Raw genomic sequence first — 22766 nt, 5'->3', positions numbered from 1 at the left:
GTGTATTTCGACTTTCAAAAGGCTTTTGACAAGGTCCCACATAAGAGATTGGTGTGCAAAATCAAAGGACATGGTATTGGGGGTAATATACTGATGTGGATAGATAACTGGTTGGCAGACAGGAAGCAGAGAGTAAGGATAAACAGGTTCTGTTCAGAATGGCAGACAGTGACTAGTGGAGTGCCGCAGGGCGCAGTGCTGGGACCCCAGCTCTTTACAATATACATCAATGATTTGGATGATGGAATTGAGTGTAATATCTCCAAGTTTGCAGATGACACTAAACTGGGTGGCGGTGTGAGCTGTGAGGGGGATGCTAAGAGGCTGCAGGGTGACTTGGACATGTTAGGTGAGTGGGCAAATGCATGGCAGATGCAGTATAATGTGGATAAATGTGAGGTTATCCACTTTGGGGGCAAAAACGTGAAGACAGAATATTATCTGACTGGTGGCAGATTAGGAAAAGGGGAGGTGCAACGATACCTGGGTGTCATGGTTCATCAGTCACTGAAAGTTGGCATACAGGTACAGCAGATGGTGAATAAGGCAAATGGTATGTTGGCCTTCATAGCTAGGGGATTTGAGTATAGGAGCAGGGAGGTCTTACTGCTGTTGAGGCCTCACGTGGAATATTGTGTTCAGTTTTGGTCTCCTAATCTGAGGAAGGACGTTCTTGCTATTGAGGGAGTGCAGCGAAGGTTCACCAGACTGATTCCCGGGATGGCTGGACTGACATATGAGGAGAGACTGGATCAACTGGGCCTTTATATATTGGAGTTTAGAAGGATGAGAGGGGATCTCATAGAAACATACAAGATTCTGACGGAACGGGACAGGTTAGATGCAGGTAGATTGTTCCCAATGTTGGGGAGGTCCAGAAGCAGGGGACACAGTCTTAGGATAAGGGGTAGGCCATTTAGGACTGAGATGAGGAGAAACTCCTTCACTCAGAGAGTTGTTAACCTGTGGAATTCCCTGCCGCAGAGAGTTGTTGATGCCAGTTCATTGGATATATTCAAGAGGGAGTTAGATATGGCCCTTACGGCTAAGGGGATCAAAGGGTATGGAGAGAAAGCAGGAAAGGGGTACTGAGGGAATGATCAGCCATGATCTTATTGAATGATGGTGCAGGCTCGAAGGGCCGAATGGCCTACTCCTGCACTTATTTTCTATGTTCCTTTGCTCTTGGTGCTTTTGGGGCAGGGTTCCTTCTATTTTATTAATTAATTGCTTATTACTTTTTGTGCTTTATTTGGTGCTTGGTGGTACTTTAAATGTAATTGGGGGTAATATACTGACGTGGATAGAGAACTGGTTGGCAGATAGGAAGCAGAGAGTCAGGATAAACGGATTATTTTCAGAATGGCAGGCAGTGACTAGTGGAGTGCCGCAGGGCTCAGTGCTGGGACCCCACAGCCAATTCCTTAACTGTAAGTAAGGTCTTTCTGTGTGGACAAAAGTAGACACATACGTTGCCCTAAGTTAGTTTAGTGCATCTTTTTTTCTGGCCAAATTGGCATAAATGGTGTAAGTGGCTGGGAACGCCCCCTTTTGGAAAAAAAACCTGACCGAACAAAAAACCTAACTAACTCATTTACACTGGCGCAAATTAAATGGCCATATTTGCAACTAAAAATCAAATTACACCAAAAAAAATGGTGCAACTCATGGGAAATTTGGGCCTATAGTAACAATTACTCAAGTTCATATTTTTGGTATTTTCTGTAATTGAACTTCTGCAAACTATTTATAAATGTAAAGGAACAGTTAGATTGCAAATCCTAGTGCAGTGCATATCTGGTAAGTTGTGTTACAACCATGTACCAGGAAAAGAGCACGTGGTGATGTTAACAATTGTGTCAGCCACTAAATATAATTTTGAGGAAGCTTATAATGTGAAAAATACCTTACAAAAAGCCAACTGGTGGTCTTATAGAAGAGGCTGGCAGAATGCTAGTCTTTCTGAATACTCTCCTTTAAGCACTCCTGATTTGACTGTCCAAATATGAAACTGATGGACAGGAAATGACCAACTGGTCCATCAAGCCTGCCCCACACACCATGATGGCTGGAGCATCATGACTAGACCCTTCCCATGCACTCCCATCCCAGCCCTCCGCAGCAGCCATGTAATCTCCTGGGGGAGGCATAAAAAACCCTTGAAAATTCCACTCCGACCTCCTCAGGTTATCGACGCCAGTCCAGGAGAACACATGGATCACCTGTATCCATAAGGACACTTACATTCTTATCATCATGTGAATTGTTCTTAAACTGCAAGTTTCTGCGGAGGAGGCATTCTTTAATCTAGAACTGTTTAGAAGGTATCTAGGTTTGAAGAAGTTACATTTAGAATTTATAATCTGTGATGATATTTGAAGTTTTATGACTATTTCTTTCCTTCTGTGGCGATTTTATTTTAACCAGCGACCAACGTTTTTCAGGCAAATATCTCTGCATGTTGAGTAACCATCAACAAACCAGATAAGGCGTGCTGTGACCTCGCACCTCCCTGTGACATTTTGTTGTGAGTAGGTCTTGTCATTTACCACTTGTCAGATTTTTAGAATGGTCGTTGGACTCTTCTGGCTAGCCATGGTCGTTGTGGAAATGTTAAAAATCATCACAATCAAGCCTCTCCCCTCTGTATGGAAAAAGCCAAGATAAAACACTTCATGTCTACCTTTCCCCTCAAATATATGATACAATCTGCCTATGGAGCCGCCCCAGCGAGAAGCAGCAATTTCCATCCCCACAGAAAGGCACTATCCTCTGGCATCCACATCCCACCCCAAACAGTAAGACTCGCATAGTGTGGCTTTCTTTTTAGTGGTGGGGGAAGAGGCATTAAAATGACAGTACTGAATGGGTGCAAAGTTGCTGTTAATGTACAAATGTGATGCTGCTGACCTATTTCATTTGTATTGCAATGTTTCCCCCTCAGAATCAATTGGTCCAACTTGCTTCCTTTTTAAAAAAAAAGTTTTGTGACACTGTCGAAACCAATGCCTTAAAAAATATATTGTGGAATTGTTAGTGTTCACTATAAGAATATTTTTATGTTACCACCTGATCTGCACTTTCTATGTATTGTGCACTTTTCTCGCCCCCCCCCCGCCCTGAAATAACATAAACAGCTCTTATCATCATCATCATCATAGGCAGTCCCCCGTCTCGAGGATGATTTGCTTCCACGCCAAAAAAGGATGAGTTCACAGGTGTTTCAATGAAGGACCTGACATTCCAGATCCTGAACTACATCCTGAAGGGTGGAAGGTGCCAGTGCGTGGCCGTTGCCAACACACGGGCTTGACAGAGCTAGGTCTTGGTCCAGTGGCAAGGGTTATCCAAGACGACTGGAGTCCTGCTCTGCTGCACGGACCTAGTGCGCACACATATCGCTGGCCCGTGCTGCCCCTGGGCCCTCGCCTCTTCTGGCCCCGAACTCACGCCTCTCCTGGGCCCCGATCACATCCCTCCACAGTCTCTCGCCGCTCCTGCTGCATATGCCCACACTCCAATCACACACCTGGACCTTGATAACATCACTCTTCGCTGACATTGCAGCTCGCGCTGCTCCTTTAAGTGGCATGCCTCCCCAGCCTCTGCGATGCAACTCTGTAATGGGCTACAACAGAGTGCCATGGTTGACTTGCCCTCATTTTAAGTTGCTGTTATGCTGTCGCGGGGTTTGTGGAGAGGGAGCTAACTACCCGGCATTCTCGATTTATCTTTATAATGCTCATCTTTTATTGCAAAAGAGCAAAGAGGTAAAGTTCAATCTGCACCAATCATTGGTTTGTCCACAGTCTGAATATTGTGTCTACTTTTGGTGCCTGACTTTAGGACAGACCATGGAGAAGGTGCAGAAGAGAAGATGCCACGGGCAAGCGGCTTTCATTATGTGGTGGCAGTAGCAGAAGTGGTTCACTTTTCATTTGAACAAAGGAGGGTAAGAAGGCGGTCAAAATGATAACCGCTTTTGTTAAAGTAAATTGGGCAAAAACAATTTCCACTGGTCATCTGTGGCTCAATTGAACACAAGAACATAAGAAATAGGAGTAGGCCAGTTAATAAGATCATGGCTGATCTGATCTGATCATGGACTCAGCTCCACTTCCCTGCAGGCTCCCCATTACCCTTTACTCCTTTATCGCTCAGAAATCTGTCTTTCCCCGTCTTAAATATATTCAATGACCCAGCCTCCACAGCTGTCTGGGGCAGAGAATTCCATAGATTTACAACCCTCAGAGAAAAAAAATTCTCATCTCAGTTTTAAATGGGCAGCCCCTTATTCTGAGACTATATCCCCGAGTTATAGTTTCCCCTATGAGTGGAACTATCCTCTCTGCATCCACCTTGTTGAGCCCCCTCATTATCTGATAAGTTTCAATAAGATCATCTCTCAATTCTTCTGAACTCCAATGAGTAGAGGCCCAACCTACTCAACCTAACTTCATAAGTCAACCCCCTCATCATCCTAGTGAACCTTCTCTGAGCAGCCTCCAATGCAAGTATATCCTTCCTTAAATATGGAAACCAAAATTACGCAGTACTCCAGGTGTGGCCTCATGAATACCCTGTACAGTTGTAGAAGGATTTCTCTGCTTTTATACTCTATCCCCTTTACAATAAAGGCCAACATTCTATTTGCCTTCCTGATTACTTGCTGTATTTGCATACTAACTTTTTGTGTTTCATGCACAAGGACCCCCAGGTTTCTCTGTACTGCGGCACTTTGCAATTTTTCTCCATTTAAATTATAATTTGCTTTTCTATTATTTCTGCTAAAGTGGATAACCTCCCATTTTCCCACATTATACTCCATCTGCCAAATTTTGCCCACTCACTTAGCCTGTCTATATCCCTTTGCAGATTTTGTGTGTCCTCCTCACAATTTGCTTTCCCACCATCTTTGTATCATCAGCAAACTTGACAACATTACACTCAGTCCCTTCACCAAAGTCATTAATATAGATTGTAAATAGTTGAGGACCCAGCACCAATCCTTGCGGCACCCCACTAGTCACTGTTTGCCAACCGGAAAATGACCCATTTATCCCGACCTTTTTTTTCTGTTAGTTAGCCAATCCTCTATCCATGCTAATATATTATCCCCAACCCTGTGAACTTTTATTTTGTGCAGTAACTTTTTATGTGGCACCTTATCGAATGCCTTCTGGAAATCCAAATACACCACATCCACTGGTTCCCCCTTATCCTGCTCGTTACATAGAAACATAGAAATTTACAGCGCAGAAGGAGGCCATTCCGGCCCATCATGTCCGCACCGGCCGACAAAGAGCCACATGGCCCTTGGTCAGTAGCCCTAAAGGTTACATATAAACCTATGAACAATGATGGAAAGGCAAAGTGCACCTAGCCCTACCAATCCACCTCACCACAACTGCGACACCCCTTATACTAAAACATTCTACACTCCACCCGAACCGGAGCCATGTGATCTCCTGGGAGAGGCAAAAACCAGATTAAAAACCCAGGCCAATTTAGGGAGAAAAAATCTGGGAAAATTCCTTACCGACCCATCCAGGCAATCGAAACTAGTCCAGGAGATCACCCCGGCGTATTCTATTCCCTACAGTACTTACCATTATATCTGCTCCGTCCAACCAAAGGTCATCCAGTCTAATCCCAGCTCTAGACTCGTAATTCTGCACATTACTGCACTTTAAGTGCCCATCCAACTATCTCAAAGAACTCCAGCAAATTTGTCAAACATGATTTCCCTTTCATAAAACCATGCTGATTCTACTTGATTGAATCATGCTTTTCCAAATGTCCCGTTACTGCTTCCTTAATAATGAACGGCAGCATTTTGGTGGCACCCTTGCCTCTGAATCAGAAGGTTATTGTTATTCGTTCATGGGATGTGGGTGTCGCTGGCGAGACCAGCATTTATTGCCCATCCCTTGTTGCCTTTAAGAAGGTGGTGGTGAGACAACTGAGTGGCTTGAAGTACTGAGGGAGTGCTGTACTGTCAGGAGTGCCATCTTTCGGATGAGACGTTAAACTGAGGCCTCCTCTGCTCTCTCGGGTGGACGTAAAATATCCCATGTCACTATTTTGAAGAAGAGCAATGGAGTGGTCCTCTGTGTTCTGGCCAATATTTATCCTTCAATCAGCATCAGAAAAACAGATTATCTGGTCATTACCACATTGCTGTTTGTGAGATCTTGCTGTGCAGAAATTGGCTGCTGCGTTTCCTACATTACAACAGTGATTACAACAGTGATTACACTTTAAAAAAAAAAAGTACTTCATTGGCTTTGGGACTTCCGGAGGTCATGAAAAGCACTATATAAATGCAGATCTTTCTGGTCAGTTTTTTAGGTAACTGAAGGGCATAACCTTACAATCATCAAAAGAATGATGGGAGAGGTTAGGAAACATGTTTTTATTCGCGATGTTTGGTTATGGAATGCTCTGCTTGTCGGTTTTAAAAGGGAAGGGGATAAATATTTGATTTCTTTTTAAAAGGATATGGGGAACAGGCAGGGGAATGGGACTATGTGGATAGCTCCTTCAGAGAGCTAGCACAGGTGTGATGGGCTCAATGGCCGCCTCCTGTGCCGTAAGGTTCAATGATTCTATGTAGGCAATTTTCAAATCATTTCTATCTTTGCGAGGTGTGAGGCTGAATACCACTGTAACTAATTACAATGGAACCATTGCAGCAAAGTGTACTGAGGGTCTGACAGTGAGTTGCTGTAATGTGAACTTTTTTTTTTAAGTAATTGTGCTGCAGCTCGTATACAGTTGCAGCTCTGAGAACTTGCTGAGTAAAAGGGATTTTTAGAAGGTGGTGTGTAGAACAGTATCTTGCACCATGTAAATATTCTGACTCTTTTAGACTTACTCAGTTCCTGACAGTTTCCTCTGCTGCTGTCTATTATTATCTAGTCAGCTATATGTGGTGTTCATTCTAACCAGTGGAAATTTGCATTCATATCTCCTAACTTTATCATTAAAAATATTATGTCTTTATATCAACTTTTTTCAAATTGTAATATAATATAAATTGTAATGTAATATAATGCCTTTGTTCATTTCTAAGTACAAACTTGAGCTTTGCGCTAATATGTATTTTGTAACACCAACTTGCATTTATGTAGAAAGCCGTCCCAAGGTGCTTCAGAGATGTAATCAGAAGCAAAATGGACGCCGAGCTAAAGAAATAAAAACAAAAATTTCTGGAAATCTCAGCAGGTCAGGCAGTATCTGTGCAGAGAAAAACAGTTACAAAAAAGCTCGAGGAACAGCACTTTGCCTTTCGTTTAGGCACTTTACAGCCTTCTGGACTCGACATCGAGTTCAACAATTTCAGATAACCTCTGCCCATATTTGGCTTCCCTCCCCCGCCCGATCTTATGTAATTTTTTTCTCTCTGTCTCCCATGGCAACTGGCAATTATTCCGCCATTCACACCCTGTCTAGACTAACCTTTTTCGAATAACTGTCGCTTGCCGAGCTAAAGAAGTTTGGTCGAAGAGTCGGTTTTAAGGATGGCCTTAAAAGTGGGGAGTTTAGGGAGGGAATTCCAGAGTGTGGGGCCGAGGCTGCTGAAGGCATGGTCGACAATGATGGGGCGAAGGGTGGGGGGGGCGGGGGGGTATGCGGTTATACATGAGGTTGGAGTCGGGTGAATAGAGAATTTTGGGGGAGGGGTTGTAGGGCTGGAGGAGATTGCATAGGTAGGGAAGGGTGAGGTAAGGGATTCAAACACACATGAGAATTTCAAAGTTCAGATCTGCCCCACTCTTAGGTACTACGTTTAGCCAGTGGGATGTAGCTCAAGTTTCTTGTATAGAACCAGCAACTCCAGATTGTCTATTCTAATTAGTAGAATTGCAATGGTACAAATCAGATACAGTGGGGCAAGTGACACTTTACGGTGTCTGAAAGGTAACTCTTGCAAAAAACCCCATAAGGAAAAAGAAAAAAATTCAGACATGCGTCAACTCAATGGGCCCAAGTTTCCACATGATTTGCGCCTGATTTTTAGGAGCAACTGGTGGAGAACGGACTATCTTAGAAATCGCAATTCTCCACATTTTTTTTTCTGCAGTTCTAGTCAGGTAGAACAGTTCCACTTTGGAACAGAATTTTTTCTTCAAAAGGGGGCGTGTCCAGCCACTGACGCCTGATTTCAAAGTTTCCACAGTGAAAACATACACCAAACTAACTTAGAATGGAGCAAGTGAAGATTTTTGTAGAACAAAAAAGGACAAAAAAATTCTTGAATAAAAAAACAATAGAAGAATAATTCCACAATTTTTGAGTGCAGAATGAGACGTTCTACTCAGCATCAGTGCCACTGTGTGTACAGTATATATATATTTATACCTGTTCTACACATTAAAAAATCAGGCGCAGGTTACAAATTAGGCGTCCAGAACGAGGTGGGGGGGAGGTGGGGGGGGGGGGGGGAGGGAAGTCATTAAATTCTATAATAAATCCTTATTTATACTTATGCAAATATTATACAAATAAATCCAACCTGAATAAACATTTATAAGCAAAGAAAAGATTAAATAAACCATCTTCCTATCTGTGTGAAAGTGCTTCAGCCAGGAAGAATGCTGCAGCAAGCCTCACAAAACGAGGCAGCCATTCCCGAAGGCGGGCGGGAGGGAGGGAGGGAACCGATCGAACGCGGGGGGGGGGGGGGGGGGGAAGGGAAGGAAGCCGTTCCAGACGGCGGGCGGGCGGGAGGGTGGGAACCGACCGAACGCGGGGGGGGGGGGGGGGAGGGAGAGAGGGAACCGACCGACCGACCGAACGCGGGGGTGGGGGGGGGAAGCCGTTCCAGATGGCGGGCGGGAGGGAGGGAACCGACCGAACGCGGGGGGGGGGGGGGGGGAGGGAGAGAGGGAACCGACCGACCGACCGAACGCGGGGGGGGGGGGAAAGGAAGCCGTTCCAGACGGCGGGCGGGAGGGAGGGAGGGAACCGACCGACCGACCGAACGCAGGGAAGCCGTTCCAGACGGCGGGGAGGGACCCAACCGACTGACCGAACGCAGCGGGGGGGGGGGGGAGGAAGCCGTTCCAGACGGCGGGAGGGAGGGAGGGAGGGAAGGAGACAGAAGGCTGCAGGAAGCCTCAGAAATTGAGGAGCCATTTCCCGACGGCAAAAGGGGGGGGTCGTCGGGAAACGGCTGCCTTCTCAGTGCTGGTGTGCTGATGGCAATGTGCTTTTATTAAAAAATGTTCAAAAACTAAACAGCTACAAAGAACTACAAAAATAGCCGAGTGCCAATGTTTCCTTCACACTGCGCGTGCGCGAACGCTCCAACGCGCACGCGCAGCGTTGCCGGCAGGAAAAAAACTAATTTAAATAGTACCCGCCCCCTCCCACTTACAAAATCGGCGCGAGTGTAGGCTCCGCCCCCCTGGGCGCCGCGCCAAACAGACAAGGAGCTGCAGGGCTCTCCAGAATCGCGAGTTTTTAGGCGCGAAAAACGGGCACCCAGCTCGGAGGGGCGCCCGTTTTTTATCTTGTGAAAACTTGGGCCCAAGATGCTGAATGTGTCTTTTAATCGAGTGTTTTCAAGGAACTGTATAAAAATGAAAGTTCAATTCGAAAATTTTACAGAAAGACAACGGTAACTGCTGCAGTTATTAAAATAAGGAATGGAAAACACTGGCATTATGAAACCGACCCACCAGCATTTGAGAATCGAATTAATAGGTATCATTTTAACCTAACCCACTGGGTGGGAAATGAGGGGATTTGGGTAGGACCTCTGTTTCACAGGCCCTCTGATTTTTATTTTGAGTTTCCATTGTCGTGGTCATTTTATCGCTGAATTTAAAGAGTCAGTTGAACAGTAAGAGGTCACGCCTCAGGATCTGATCATTTGTGCCTCTGGTGTCTTTACAGAGTTTTTGTGTCTGTAATAGTCTGCACTAAGGCCTTAGCACACTCTCCCAATGTTTCACTCTTGTATCTTTTGATTAAAGTTGTTTTTTTCTTGTAAAACAATTTCAAACCCCTCCCCAGAGTACAGTATTTCCTATTGAAGCTGTCATTTAAAAATATATTTTTCACATGTGGAAAGCCTTCAAGAATCAATGTGACATCTGAATAATTTTCAGAACTATTGTAAAATGTTCAGACATGAGGAATGTGAGAATGAAACTGGTAATTTATATAGAAACATGGAAAATAGGTGCAGGAGTAGGCCATTCGGCTCTTTGAGCCTGCACCGCCATTCAACGAGTTCATGGCTGAACATGCAACTTCAGTACCCCATTCCTGCTTTCTCGCCATACCCCTTGATCCCCCTAGTAGTAAGGACTACATCTAACTCCTTTTTGAATATATTTAGTGAATTGGCCTCAACAACTTTCTGTGGTAGAGAATTCCACAGGTTCACCTCTCTGGGTGAAGAAGTTTCTCCTCATCTCAGTCCTAAATGGCTTACCTTTATTCTTAGACTGTGACCCCTGGTTCTGGACTTCTCCAACATTGGGAACATTCTTCCTGCATCTAACCTGTCTAAACCTGTCAGAATTTTACATGTTTCTATGAGATCCCCTCTCTGAACTCCAGTGAATACAAGCCCAGTTGATCCAGTCAGTCCTGCCATCCCGGGAATCAGTCTGGTGAACCTTCGCTGCACTCCCTCAATAGCAAGAATGTCCTTCCTCAAGTTAGGAGACCAAAACTGTACACAATACTCCAGGTGTGACCTCACCATGGCCCTGTAAAACTGTAGTAACACCTCCCTGCCCCTGTACTCAAATCCTCTCGCTATGAAGGCCAACATGCCATTTGCTTTCTTAACCGCCTGCTGTACCTGCATGCCAACCTTCAATGACTGATGTACCATGGCACCAAACAGTTATAAAAATACTTTCTGATTACAGCATGCTAGTTAACTTTCTGTATTGAATGAAAAACCTATCCCTAAAGATTCTAGTCACAAAATATTTCAATTAACTTGCACGTCAATTTTGTACCATCCAATCCGAAAATGCCTGTGTGTAAATGGCCTCTGTCCTGTCACATAACAGTCACTCTCTTGCCTCTTTTCTGTCAGTCTACACATATTGATGAAAACAATAGTTATTTCTCACAAACTAAAATCAATATTTGTTTTAAGTATTGAGAATAGTTTGAGTTTACATGTAAGCTATTGATCCTTTGTTGGATTTAGATTTCTTGGCAACATTCAGCTCTGATCAATCATTTCTGACTCTTGTATTATATCTATACAGTTTAAGATTATTAAATCTGAATGGTATACTGATTTTAAAGATGTTTGTTTTCTTCTCTGCCACCCAGCGGATCGGAATCAACAGCGAAATGTAGCGGCTGCTGTTGGAAGGCCTCGGCCTCTTATGGAAGATCGGCCGGCAGGTGCGCCCAGGGTACGGCGCAATCTTAGGAGTCGGGTTTTGGCCCGGAGAATTCAGGAAGCTGAGCAGGAACCCGAAGGTAATTTATTAGCACTATAAATGCATGTTGTATTTTCTCCCAATTTTCTTTCAGTGGAACATGCTTTGAGTTCTGCAAGTTGACGGGAGTCAGCAAGAAATTCCAGCATGTTTTTATTGACTAACCAATGTGAACGGCCAAGTGCACGAGACAGGAAATACGATAAGATACATGAAGACATGGTGATTTGTGATTTGAGTTTTAAAACCCTGCAGGTTTGGTGAGGCCGCACCTGGAGTACTGCGTGCAGTTTTGGTCACCTTACTTAAGGAAGAATATACTAGCTTTGGAGGGGGTACAGAGACGATTCACTAGGCTGATTCCGGAGATGAGGGGGTTACCTTATGATGATAGATTGAGTAGACTGGGTCTTTACTCCTTGGAGTTCAGACGGATGAGGGGTGATCTTATAGAAACATTTAAAATCATGAAAGGGATAGACAAGATAGAGGCAGAGAGGTTGTTTCCATTGGTGGAGGAGACTAGAACTAGGGGGCACAGCCTCAAAATACGGGGGAGCCAATTTAAAACCGAATTGAGAAGGAATTTCTTCTCCCAGAGGGTTGTGAATCTGTGGAATTCTCTGCCCAAGGAAGCAGTTGAGGCGAGCTCATTGAATGTATTCAAATCACAGATAGATGGATTTTTAACCAATAACGGAATTAAGGGTTACAAGGAGCGGGCGGGTAAGTGGAGCTGAGTCCACGGCCAGATCAGTCATGATCTTGTTGAATGGCGGAGCAGGCTCGAGGGGCTCGATGGCATATTCCTGTTCCTAATTCTTATGTTCTTATGTTCTAGGTTGTAGGAGGAAGAGAAGGCTAATTTTCTGGTGAATTTTAGAATAGTCTGGAAAGTCTTCGGTTTAAAATCTCCAGCCACACTAATACTTTATTACTACTTGGGAGAGTTGTGGGAGGTCCAAAGGGTTCACACCACACCTGGGGACCACCTCATAGTTGGATAAACTCCTCAACGCTGTCTGTTATGGTGCTGTTTGCTTCACATGCTTTACCGTATGCAAGTGGTCATTATGTGATGCAAAGATTACATTTTGTATAACTGAGAGGAAAGGTACATTAGGAAGGATACAGAGTCAAATAAGCCTTCAAAAGAGAATTGGATAAATACCTCAGGTGAAAAAATTTCAGGGATATGGGGAAAGAGTGGGGCAGTGGGACTAACTGAACTACTCTTCGAGAAAACTCGATGGGCCAAATGGCCTCCTGTGCTGTACTATTCAATGATTCTATGATATTATAAGAATATGTTGGTCTAGCAGTTGTGGTAATGGACTAGTAACCCAGAGGGCGTGACCTCAAATCCCACTATGCCAATAAATCTGGTGATTTGTGGGCTAGCAATGAGAAATAAAAGTTGCCGAATTGGTGTTAAAAACTCAACTGGCTCACTAATGTTCTTCAGGGGAGGGATATGGCCACCCCTACCTAGTCTGGACTATATGTGACTGCAGTCCTACACTGTGTGGTTAACTCTTAATACCCTCGGAGCGACTAGAGATGGGTTTGCTGGTGTCAAAAATAAAATAACTTAAGATAAACATTTGTACCGAATTTGTACCAAATTATTTAAGAGCAAAATTATAACACCACAAGCTTTGAGCAAGGTCAGGGATTAGAAAAACATTTAGTCTCCACATTAGATTGAACCTGTGAAACAAACACCAAGAGAAGGCTGCTAATTTGGCATATTTAAAAGGGAGCTAGATTGGCTGGTGATTGGTGAGTAGTTTTTCTTTTTCTTTTCCTTTATCAGTAAGTAACCTTTATCATAGTTGTTGCCAAATTAAGTTAATCTAGGGGCTAAGTCATGGCAGGAGAGCTCGGACACATGTCATTCTCCTCCTGTGCTATGTGGGAAGTCAGGGACGCTCCCAGTGTCGACTACATGTGCAGGAAGTGTGTCCGGCTGCAGCTCCTGACAGACCGCATTGCGGCACTGGAGCTGCGGGTGGATTCACTCTGGAGCATCCGCGATGCTGAGGATGTTGTGAATAGCATGCTTATTGAGTTGGTCACACCACAGGTAAAGGTTACACAGCCAGATAGGGGATGGGTGACCAACAGGAAGAGCAGTGGAAGGAAGGTAGTGCAGGGGTCTCCAGCGGTCATCCCCCTGCAAAACAGATACACCGCTTTGGGTACTGTTGGGGGGATGACTCATCAGGGGAGAGCAGCAGCAGCCAAGTTCATGGCATCGTGGGTGGCTCTGCTGTACAGGAGGGCAGGAAAAAGAGTGGGAGAGCTGTAGTGGTAGGGGATTAGGGGATTATATTGTAAGGGGAATAGATGGACGTTTCTGCGGCCGCAATCGAGACTACAGGATGGTATGTTGCCTCCCTGGTACAAAGGTCAAAGATGTCTCGGAGTGGCTGCATGACATTTTGAAGGGGGAGGGTAAACAGCCACTTGTCGTGGTGCATATAGGTACCAACGATATAGGTAAAAAATGGGATGGGATCCTACAAGACGAATTTAGGGAGCTAGGAGCTAAATTTAAAAAGTAGGACCTCAAAGGTAGTAAACTCAGGATTGCTACCAGTGCCACATGCTAGTCAGAGTACGAATAGCAGGATAGCTCAGATGAATATGTGGCTTGAGGAGTGGTGCAGAAGGGAGGGATTCAAATTCCTGGGACATTGGAACTGGTTCTGGGGGAGGTGGGACCAGTACAAACCGGACGGTCTGCAGCTGGGCAGGACCGGAACCAATTTCCTAAGGGGAGTGTTTGCTAGTGCTGTTGGGGAGGGGTTAAACTAATATGGCAGGGGGATGGGAACCTATGCAGGGAGACAGAGGAAAGTAGAATGGGGGCAGAAGCAAAAGATAGAAAGAAGAAAAGTAAAAGTGGAGGGCAGAGAAACCCAAGGCAAAAAGCAAATAGGGCCACATTACAACAAAATTCTAAAGGGGCAAAATGTGTTAAAAAGACAAGCCTGAAGGCTCAGTGCCTCAATGCAAGGGGTATTCATAATAAGGTGGACGAATTAACTGCGCAGGCAACAAGTAACGAATATGATATAATTGGCATCACGGAAACATGGCTCCAGAGTGACCAAGGCTGGGAACTCAACATTCAGAGGTATTCAACATTCAGGAAGGATAGACAGAAAGGAAAAGGAGGTGGGGTGGTGTTGCTGGTTAAAGAGGAAATTAACGCAATAGTAAGGAAGGACATTAGCTTGGATGATGTGGAATCGGTATGGGTGGAGCTACGGAATACCAAAGGGCAGAAAACGCTAGTGGGAGTTGTGTACAGACCACCAAACAGTAGTAGTGAGTTTGGGGACAGCATCAAACAAGAAATTAGGGATGCGTGCAATAATGGTACAGCAGTTATCATAGGCGACTTTAATCTACATATAGATTGGGCTAACCAAACTGGTAGCAATGCGGTGGAGGAGGATTTCCTGGAGTGTATTAGGGATGGTTTTCTAGACCAATATGTCGAGGAACCAACTAGAGGGATGGCCATCCTAGACTGGGTGATGTATAATGAGAAGGGACTAATTAGCAATCTTGTTGTATGAGGCTCCTTGGAGGCAAGAGTGACCATAATATGGTAGAATTCTTTATTAAGATGGAAAGTGACACAGTTAATTCAGAGACTAGGGTCCTGAACTTAAGGAAAGGTAACTTCGATGGCATGAGACGTGAATTGGCTAGAATAGATGGCGAATGATACTTAAAGGGTTGACGGTGGATAGGCAATGGCAAACATTTAAAGATCACATGGATGAACTTCAACAATTGTACATCCCTGTCTGGAGTAAAAATAAAACGGGTAAGGTGGCTCAACCGTGGCTAACAAGGGAAATTAAGGATAGTGTTAATCCAAGGAAGAGGCATATAAATTGGCCAAAAAAAGCAACAAACCTGAGGACTGGGAGGATTTTATAATTCAGCAGAGGAGGACAAAGGGTTTAATTAGGAGGGGGAAAATAGAGTATGAGAGGAAGCTTGTTGGAAACATAAAAACTGACTGCAAAAGCTTCTATAGATATGTGAAGAGAAAACGATTAGTGAAGACAAATGTAGGTCCCTTGCAGTCAGATTCAGGTGAATTTATAATGGGGAACAAAGAAATGGCAGACCAGTTGAACAAATACTTTGGTTCTGTATTTATGAAAGAAGGCACAAATAACCTTTTGGAAATACTAGGGGACCGAGCGTCTAGCGAGAAGGAAGAACTGAAGGAAATCCTTATTAGGCGGGAAATTGTGTTAGGGAAATTGATGGGATTGAAGGCCAATACATCCCCGGGGCCTGATAATCTGCATCCCAGAGTACTTAAGGAAGTGGCCCTAGAAATAGTGGATGCATTGGTGATCATTTTCCAACAGTCTCTTAACTCTGGATCAGTTCCTATGGATTGGAGGGTAACTAATGTAACATCACTTTTTAAGAAAGGAGGGAGAGAGAAAATTGGTAATTAGCCTGACATTGGTAGTGGGGAAAATGTTGGAATCAATTATTAAAGATGAAATAGCAGCGCATTTGGAAAGCAGTGACAGGATCGGTCCAAGTCAGCATGGATTTATCAAAGGGAAATCATGCTTGACAAATCGTCTAGAATTTTTTGAGGATGTAACTAGTAGAGTGGACAAGGGAGAACCAGTGGATGTGGTGTATTTGGACTTTCAAAAGGCTTTTGACAAGGTCCCACACTAGAGATTGGTGTGCAAAATTAAAGCACATGGTATTGGGGGTAATGTACTGACATGGATAGAGAACTGGTTGGCAGACAGGAAGCAGAGAGTCGGGATAAACGGATCCTTTTCAGAATGGCTGGCAGTGACTAGTGGGGTGCCGCGGGGCTCAGTGCTGGGACCCCAGCTCTTTACAATATACATTAATGATTTAGATGAAGGAATTGAGTGTAATATCTCCAAGTTTGCAGATGACACTACGCTGAATGGCGATGTGAGCTGTGAGGAGGACGCTAAGAGGCTGCAGGGTGACTTGGACAGGTTAGGTGAGTGGGCAAACGCATGGCAGATGCAGTATAATGTGGATAAATGTGAGGTTATCCACTTTGGTGGCAAAAACACGAAGGCAGAATATTTTCTGAACGGCGGCAGATGAGGAAAAGGGGAGGTGCAACGAGACCTGGGTGTCATGGTACATCATTGAAAGTTGGCATGCAGGTACAGCAGGCGGTGAAGAAGGCAAATGGTATGTTGGCCTCCATAGCTAGGTGATTTGAGTATAGGAGCAGGGAGGTCTTACTGCAGTTGTACAGGGCCTTGGTGAGGCCTCACCTGGAATATTGTGTTCAGTTTTGGCCTCCTAATCTGAGGAAGGACGTTCTTGCTGTTGAGGTAGTGCATCGAAGGTTCTCCAGACTGATTCCCGGGATGACAGGACTGACATATGAGGAGAGACTGGATCGACTGGGCCTGTATTCACTGGCATTTAGAAGGATGAAATGGGATCTCATAGAAAGATATAAAATTCTGACGGGATTGGACAGGTTAGATGCAGGAAGAATGTTCCCGATGTTGGGGAAGTCCAGAACCAGGGGACATAGTCTAAAGATAAGGGGTAAGCCATTTCGGACCGAGATGAGGAGAAACTTCTTCACTCAGAGTGTTGTTAACCTGTGGAATTCTCTACCGCAGAGTTCAGTTCATTGGATATATTCAAGAGAGAGTTAGCTATGGCCCTTATGACTAAAGGGATCAGGGGGTGTGGAGAGAAAGCAAGAAAGGGATACTGAGGTGAACAATCAGCCATGATCTTATTGAATGGTGGTGCAAGCTTGAAGGGCCGAATGGCCTACTTCTGCACCTATTTTCTATGTTTCTATGATAGCTGTTGAGAAGCAGAATTGAGGGATATAGAGATATTAAAGGCACTACTTGATTTGTTTATCAAGGCAGGGAGCAGCAGGGAATCCGTGTTAAAGTAGGAGTTAAATAGGTGATGTGATGGTGAGCAGGGAAGTTCCTGATCAAGTAATCATACATGGACCAGTTGCGGATCAGGCTTGTTGGGCTGAAAGGCCTTTTCTCCCTTCAGATTTTCTTGTATTCATAATATTTCAAAACCGGTTAAAAGAAAAGTACTTTTGTATATTCGAAAGTTTTTGTGTCCAGTCACCAGTTTACCTCAGTCAGAGTTTGCTATGTATGTTGTGTGACCAGTTATTGAGCCGCCATCGGTGCTCCCTTATTTTGAGGTGTGCGATTTTTTAAAAATTGCTCCCTCAGACCAAGTGTATGCTTTCTATTAACAGCTTGATGTATTTTTTTAATGAACTTTTCCCGGCTTTGTATTACTTTATTTGATATCACCATACATTTAACTCTTCAACTTCTCACTGTTATTATGAAAAAAATTGATGGAATTGTGGAATGCAAGCCCAAAACATCAATGGGAATCATGTCATCCCATGTAATAAAAATGGAATTTCACTCGCTTAGTCACCATTATCCAGTGGCCCTGCTTACACTCTATACTGTATAAATGGAATGGACATCTGAGACGAGTAGTATGCAGAGAATAAACCCGTCATGGCTAACATATCTCCCAACGCTGACTTCATGAGGCAAGTGCCACTTGGCACTTTGTTTTCACCATTGGTCTGTCCTCCATTTATTTATGTAGGTATCTATTTATTTGAGGCTGGCAGTCAGAGGCACTCTTAGAGCAGACAGACATTTTGTGTGGAAATGTATCTCCAGCAACAACATGAAGTAGGAATGTTGTCCAGAGCTATTTTGCGGTCACTAAGGAGAGGGGCCAAGATGCTTCGCTAGAGGGTGGGAAAATCGCAGGCCGGGCCAAACTGGGCTGACATTCTGTGCCTCCTGATTATCAGCGGAAGATACCAAACAATATTTGATTTGTCTTTGTCTGCCAGTACTTTCCTGTGAGAAATACGAGTGACAAAAAATTTGTTTTAATCCGTGAAAGATAATCTTGCATTTTTAACAATGCTACTAAAAAAAATAGATACTGAATGTGACTTTCCAGCATAAATTTCCTGTTGGACTGCAGGAATTGCAGTAACTGGAACAGACTGATGGGCCGATTACAGAGTTGCTGCTTGATTTGGTAATCGCCTAGGTTAATTCTGAGCACTCTAAAGGATGTACTGTGCTGCCAAATGGCAATTTCAACCTGCATTTTCCAGGTGATGAGAGTGCTGTTGATAGCTGAGACTGTAGGCTGGCTGAATGAGCGTGTGGAATTGCTGAGTAAAGAATCTCCACTGATGCATTTTCATTGTATGAATATAATGTTGTTTATAGGCGATACTTCTAAGTAATTGGTGACTGTTCATAAAACAAGGTCACGTAGACTGTATCAACTCCCTCACTGACTTTTTATTCCACCAACTGGAAACAGCAGTGGGCAGCTGTTAGCTAGGAAAATGTTTACTGAAAAATGATTATTCACAAAAAATGATTTGCATGAGCCCCGTGTTATATTTTTGGGTGAGTTGCTGATAAGGCAGCTTCAGTCCTTAATCATACACTACAAGGATTTTCATTTAACTATTTTAGTCAGGAACTGCAATAGTTGCCTGCATTTCGCAACCCAGCCATTCTCGTACTTACAGCTATGGGCTTACAGTGTACTGTACTGTGGGTAATGAAACCATTATTAAAGATGGAACGTAATGTCGGCTTGTTCAGCTTTATGCTACATGTTAGATGCCTCACTGGTTCTGCTGTTAGCCTCTTTACTCGAGTTAATTGCACGTGCCTTATACTTTCCATTTGACATTTTAGTTCAGTGGATTTGTGCGCAGAAGGACGCTGGGGGTTATGCGTCCGTACAATTATTGGATGTAAGAACAGAATTAGGAGCAGGAGTAGGCCATTCGGTCCCTCGAGCCTGCTCCCCCATTAAATAAGATCATGGCTGAACTACCTCAACGCCACTTTCCTGCATTATCCCCATGTCCCTTGCTTCCCTTAATATCCAAAAACCTATTGATCTCTGTTTTGAATATACTCGAAGATTGAGCCTCCACAACCCTCTGGGGTAGAGAATTTCAAAGATTCACCACCCTCATTGTGATCAGCGTTGCCTTGAGCTGAGTGGCCGCGCAGCGCTCTGAAGGATCCGCGCAGGCTGGCTCACTGGCTTTTCAGTAGAATTAATCGCGCGCGTGCGGATATTTGAATGCGCCGTGAACGCCCCCCCCCAAAAATTGAAGAGGACATTGGTTGTGAAAATCGCTACCCCCCCCCCCCCAATCTGGCAAAGTTGATTCTATTTAGCGTTTTCATTTTGTCGATAATTAATGAAAAACAAAGACTTGTGTTTATTGTACTTTGAACACGAGTTTCCTTCAATTTAAGGAGGTGGTCAGGAGGTGACAATTATCTCTCATTCTCCGTATGCACAACTGTATCTAGTGACTTGAGGACTCCCTAGACGAGCTGATTGTGTTACTCTGTCCTTTCTTTCTATATTTTCCTCATTTTTTTTCTTTTCCCCCTCTCCCTCCCCTGTTTTTTCCCATCTTTATTTCTTTATGCATTTGTCTATTGTTATCTTTGTTAACTTGTTCCTTTATCTGTAACTTTCAGACTTTCTCCTGTGTCTCCCTTTCCCTGTGCTTCTTACTTTCCTCTTTTTGTGTTTCTCTTTCTGCATTCCCATTTTACATTCCCACACACCATTCTGCAATCACCGTGGAGGATGGGGCAATTCTAAGCTTGTGCATTCATAAGAATATAAGAAATAGGAGCAGGGGCAGCCTGGCTAAGAGGCATTCAACTGGCTAAGAGGCATTCAAAAGCAATATGAGTCCTATTTTTCTCTCCGTGCTCTGAAAATTACCAAGTCGTGGGGGATGATTCACTTTGTAGCCCAGTCGAGGTCAGGAAATTTCTGGGTCATAAGAACATAAGAAATGGGAGCAGGAGCAGGCCATTTGGCCCCTTGAGCCTGCTCTGCCATTTAATAAGATCATGGCTGATCTGATCATGGACTCAGCTCCACTTCCCTGCCCACTCACCATAACCCTTTACCCCTTTATCGCTCAAAAATCTGACAATCTCCGCCTTAAATATATTCAATGACCCAGCCTCCACAGCTCTTTGGGGTAGAGAATTCCATAGATTTACAACCCTCTGAGAGAAGAAATTCCTCCTCATCTCAGTTTTAAATGGGCGGCCCCTTATTCTGAGATTATGTCCCCTAGTTTTAGTTTCCCCTATGAGTGGAAATATCCTCTGTGCATCCACCTTGTCGAGCCCCCTCATTATCTTATATGTTTCGATAAGATCACCTCTCATTCTTCTGAACTCCAATGAGTACAGACCCAACCTACTCAACCTATCTTTGTAAGTCAACCCCCTCATCTCCAGAATCAATCTAGTGAACCTTCTCTGAAAAGCCTCCAATGCAAGTATATTCTTCCTTAAATATGCAGTACTCTAGATGTGGCCTCATCAATACCCTGTACAGTTGTAGCAGGACCTCTCTGCTTTTATACTCTATCCCCCTTGCAATAAAGGTCAACATTCCATTTGCCTTCCTGATTACTTGCTGTACCTGCATACTAATTTTTTGTGTTTCATGCACAAGGACCCCCAGGTCCCTCTATACTGCAGCACTTTGCAATTTTTCTCCATTTAAATAATAATTTGCTTTTCTATTTTTTTCTGCCAAAGTGGCTAACATCACATTTTACTACATTATACTCCATCTGCCAAATTTTTGCCCACTTGCAGCCTGTCTATATCCCTTTGCAGATTTTTTGTGTCCTCACAATTTGCTTTCCCACCCATCTTTGTATCATCAGCAAACTTGGCTACATTACACTCGGTCCCTTCATCCAAGTCATTAATATAGATTGTAAATAGTTGAGGACCCAGCACTGATCCCTGCGGCACCCCACTGTTTTGCCAACAAAAAAATGACCCATTTATCCCGACTCTCTTTTCTGTTAGTTAGCCAATCCTCTATCCATGCTGATATATTGCCCCCAACCCTGTGAACTTTTATCTTGTGCAGTATCTTTTATGTTGCACCTCATCGAACGTCTTCTAGAAATCCAAACACACCACATCCACTGGGTCCCCCTTATCCACCCTACTCGTTACATCCTCAAAGCACTCCAGTAAATTTGTCAAACATAATTTCCCTTTCATAAAACCATGCTGACCCTGCTTGATTGAATTATGCTTTTCCAAATGTCCTGCTACTGCTTCCTTAATAATGGACTCCAGCATTTCCCCAACGACAGATGTTGGGCTAACTGGTCTATCGTGCTCATAATCATACTCATACTCTGCCACCCCTAACAAATAGGAACATAAGAACATAAGAAATAGGAGCAGGAATAGGCCATTTGGCTCCTTGAGCCTGCCATTCAATAAGTTCATGGCTGATCTGATCTTGGCCTCAACTCCACTTTCCTGCCTGCTCCCCATAACCCTTGACTTGAAATATTTAAAAAATAATTGCCTGATATGAGGGAAGAATGTGGGCCAGGGGTTTCATTCAACGAGCTATGTGGTTGTGGAGATCAATACTTGCATTAACGTGATCGAAATGCTTGTGTTGAAATAAATGTGGTAGCTCATCTTTAAGTTCGGAATGGTAAAGGGTATGTGGGCAGTGTAGCTTCAGATCCTCTGTGACTGAGCTGAGCACAAGTACCTCTTTTTCTAATTTAATTTACTGCAAAATGTACCGAGCAGCAGCCAACCCAAAAGAGAGCACTTGTGGCTATTTGTTGCACGGTGCCCATGCAGTCAGGATGCTCACTGCTGCTGGTTTGGTGAGTGGGTGGGGGGGGTGCGGGGGAAGGAGGAGAGAGGGGGTTAACATGGCAGGGACTCTACTCTTTTCTTGAAGATGTCGATCCCCAGCTCGACACCATCCAGGATAAAACAGCCTGCTTGATCGCTACCCCATCCTCTCTTGGCAGTCCCTCGGAGTCGAGGATGACTTGCTTCCACACGCTTGGCTTCAGCTTGCTCCCGGCGTAGAGACTCAAGGTGTTCGGCGCCTTCCCGGAGGCTTTTTCTCCACTTTGAGCGATCTTCGGCCAGGCATTCCCAGGTGTCAGGGATGTTGCACTTTTTCAAGGAGGCTTTGAGGATGTCCTTGAAGCATTTCTTCTGTCCATCTGGGGCTTGCTTGCCATGTCGGAGCTCCGAGTAGAGTGCTTGTTTTGGGAGTCTCGTATTGCGGACGATGTGGCCCGCCCAACAGAGCTGATCGAGCATGGTCAGTGCTTCAGTGTTGGCCTGAGCGAGAACGCTGACGTTGGTGCACCTATCCTGCCAATGGATATGCAGGATTTTGCGGAGG

The 22766-nt window shown here is 44.3% G+C and overlaps 1 protein-coding gene across 2 annotated transcripts in view; it reads left to right on the top strand.

Annotated features, from left to right (window-relative positions):
• LOC139229947 (DDRGK domain-containing protein 1) overlaps nucleotides 1-22766 on the top strand; it is a 132394-nt gene that overhangs the window by 62581 nt on the left and 47047 nt on the right. Inside the window, exons 1-2 of one of the 2 annotated variants that reach the window (XM_070861619.1) lie at nucleotides 3931-3952; nucleotides 11311-11463. In XM_070861619.1, coding sequence (XP_070717720.1) covers nucleotides 11367-11463 — 97 coding nt within the window. In that variant the 5' untranslated portion in view covers nucleotides 3931-3952; nucleotides 11311-11366. Of the gene's footprint in view, nucleotides 1-3930; nucleotides 3953-11310; nucleotides 11464-22766 lie in introns of those variants that run through there. The other variant, XM_070861609.1, reaches the window with a different exon arrangement.

This window comes from Pristiophorus japonicus, chromosome 2, assembly GCF_044704955.1.
Source record: "Pristiophorus japonicus isolate sPriJap1 chromosome 2, sPriJap1.hap1, whole genome shotgun sequence".
In the NCBI taxonomy this organism is placed as follows: domain Eukaryota; kingdom Metazoa; phylum Chordata; class Chondrichthyes; family Pristiophoridae; genus Pristiophorus; species Pristiophorus japonicus.
The sequence above is the reverse complement of the archived record's forward strand: the minus strand, read 5'-3'. Positions and strand labels throughout refer to the sequence as shown.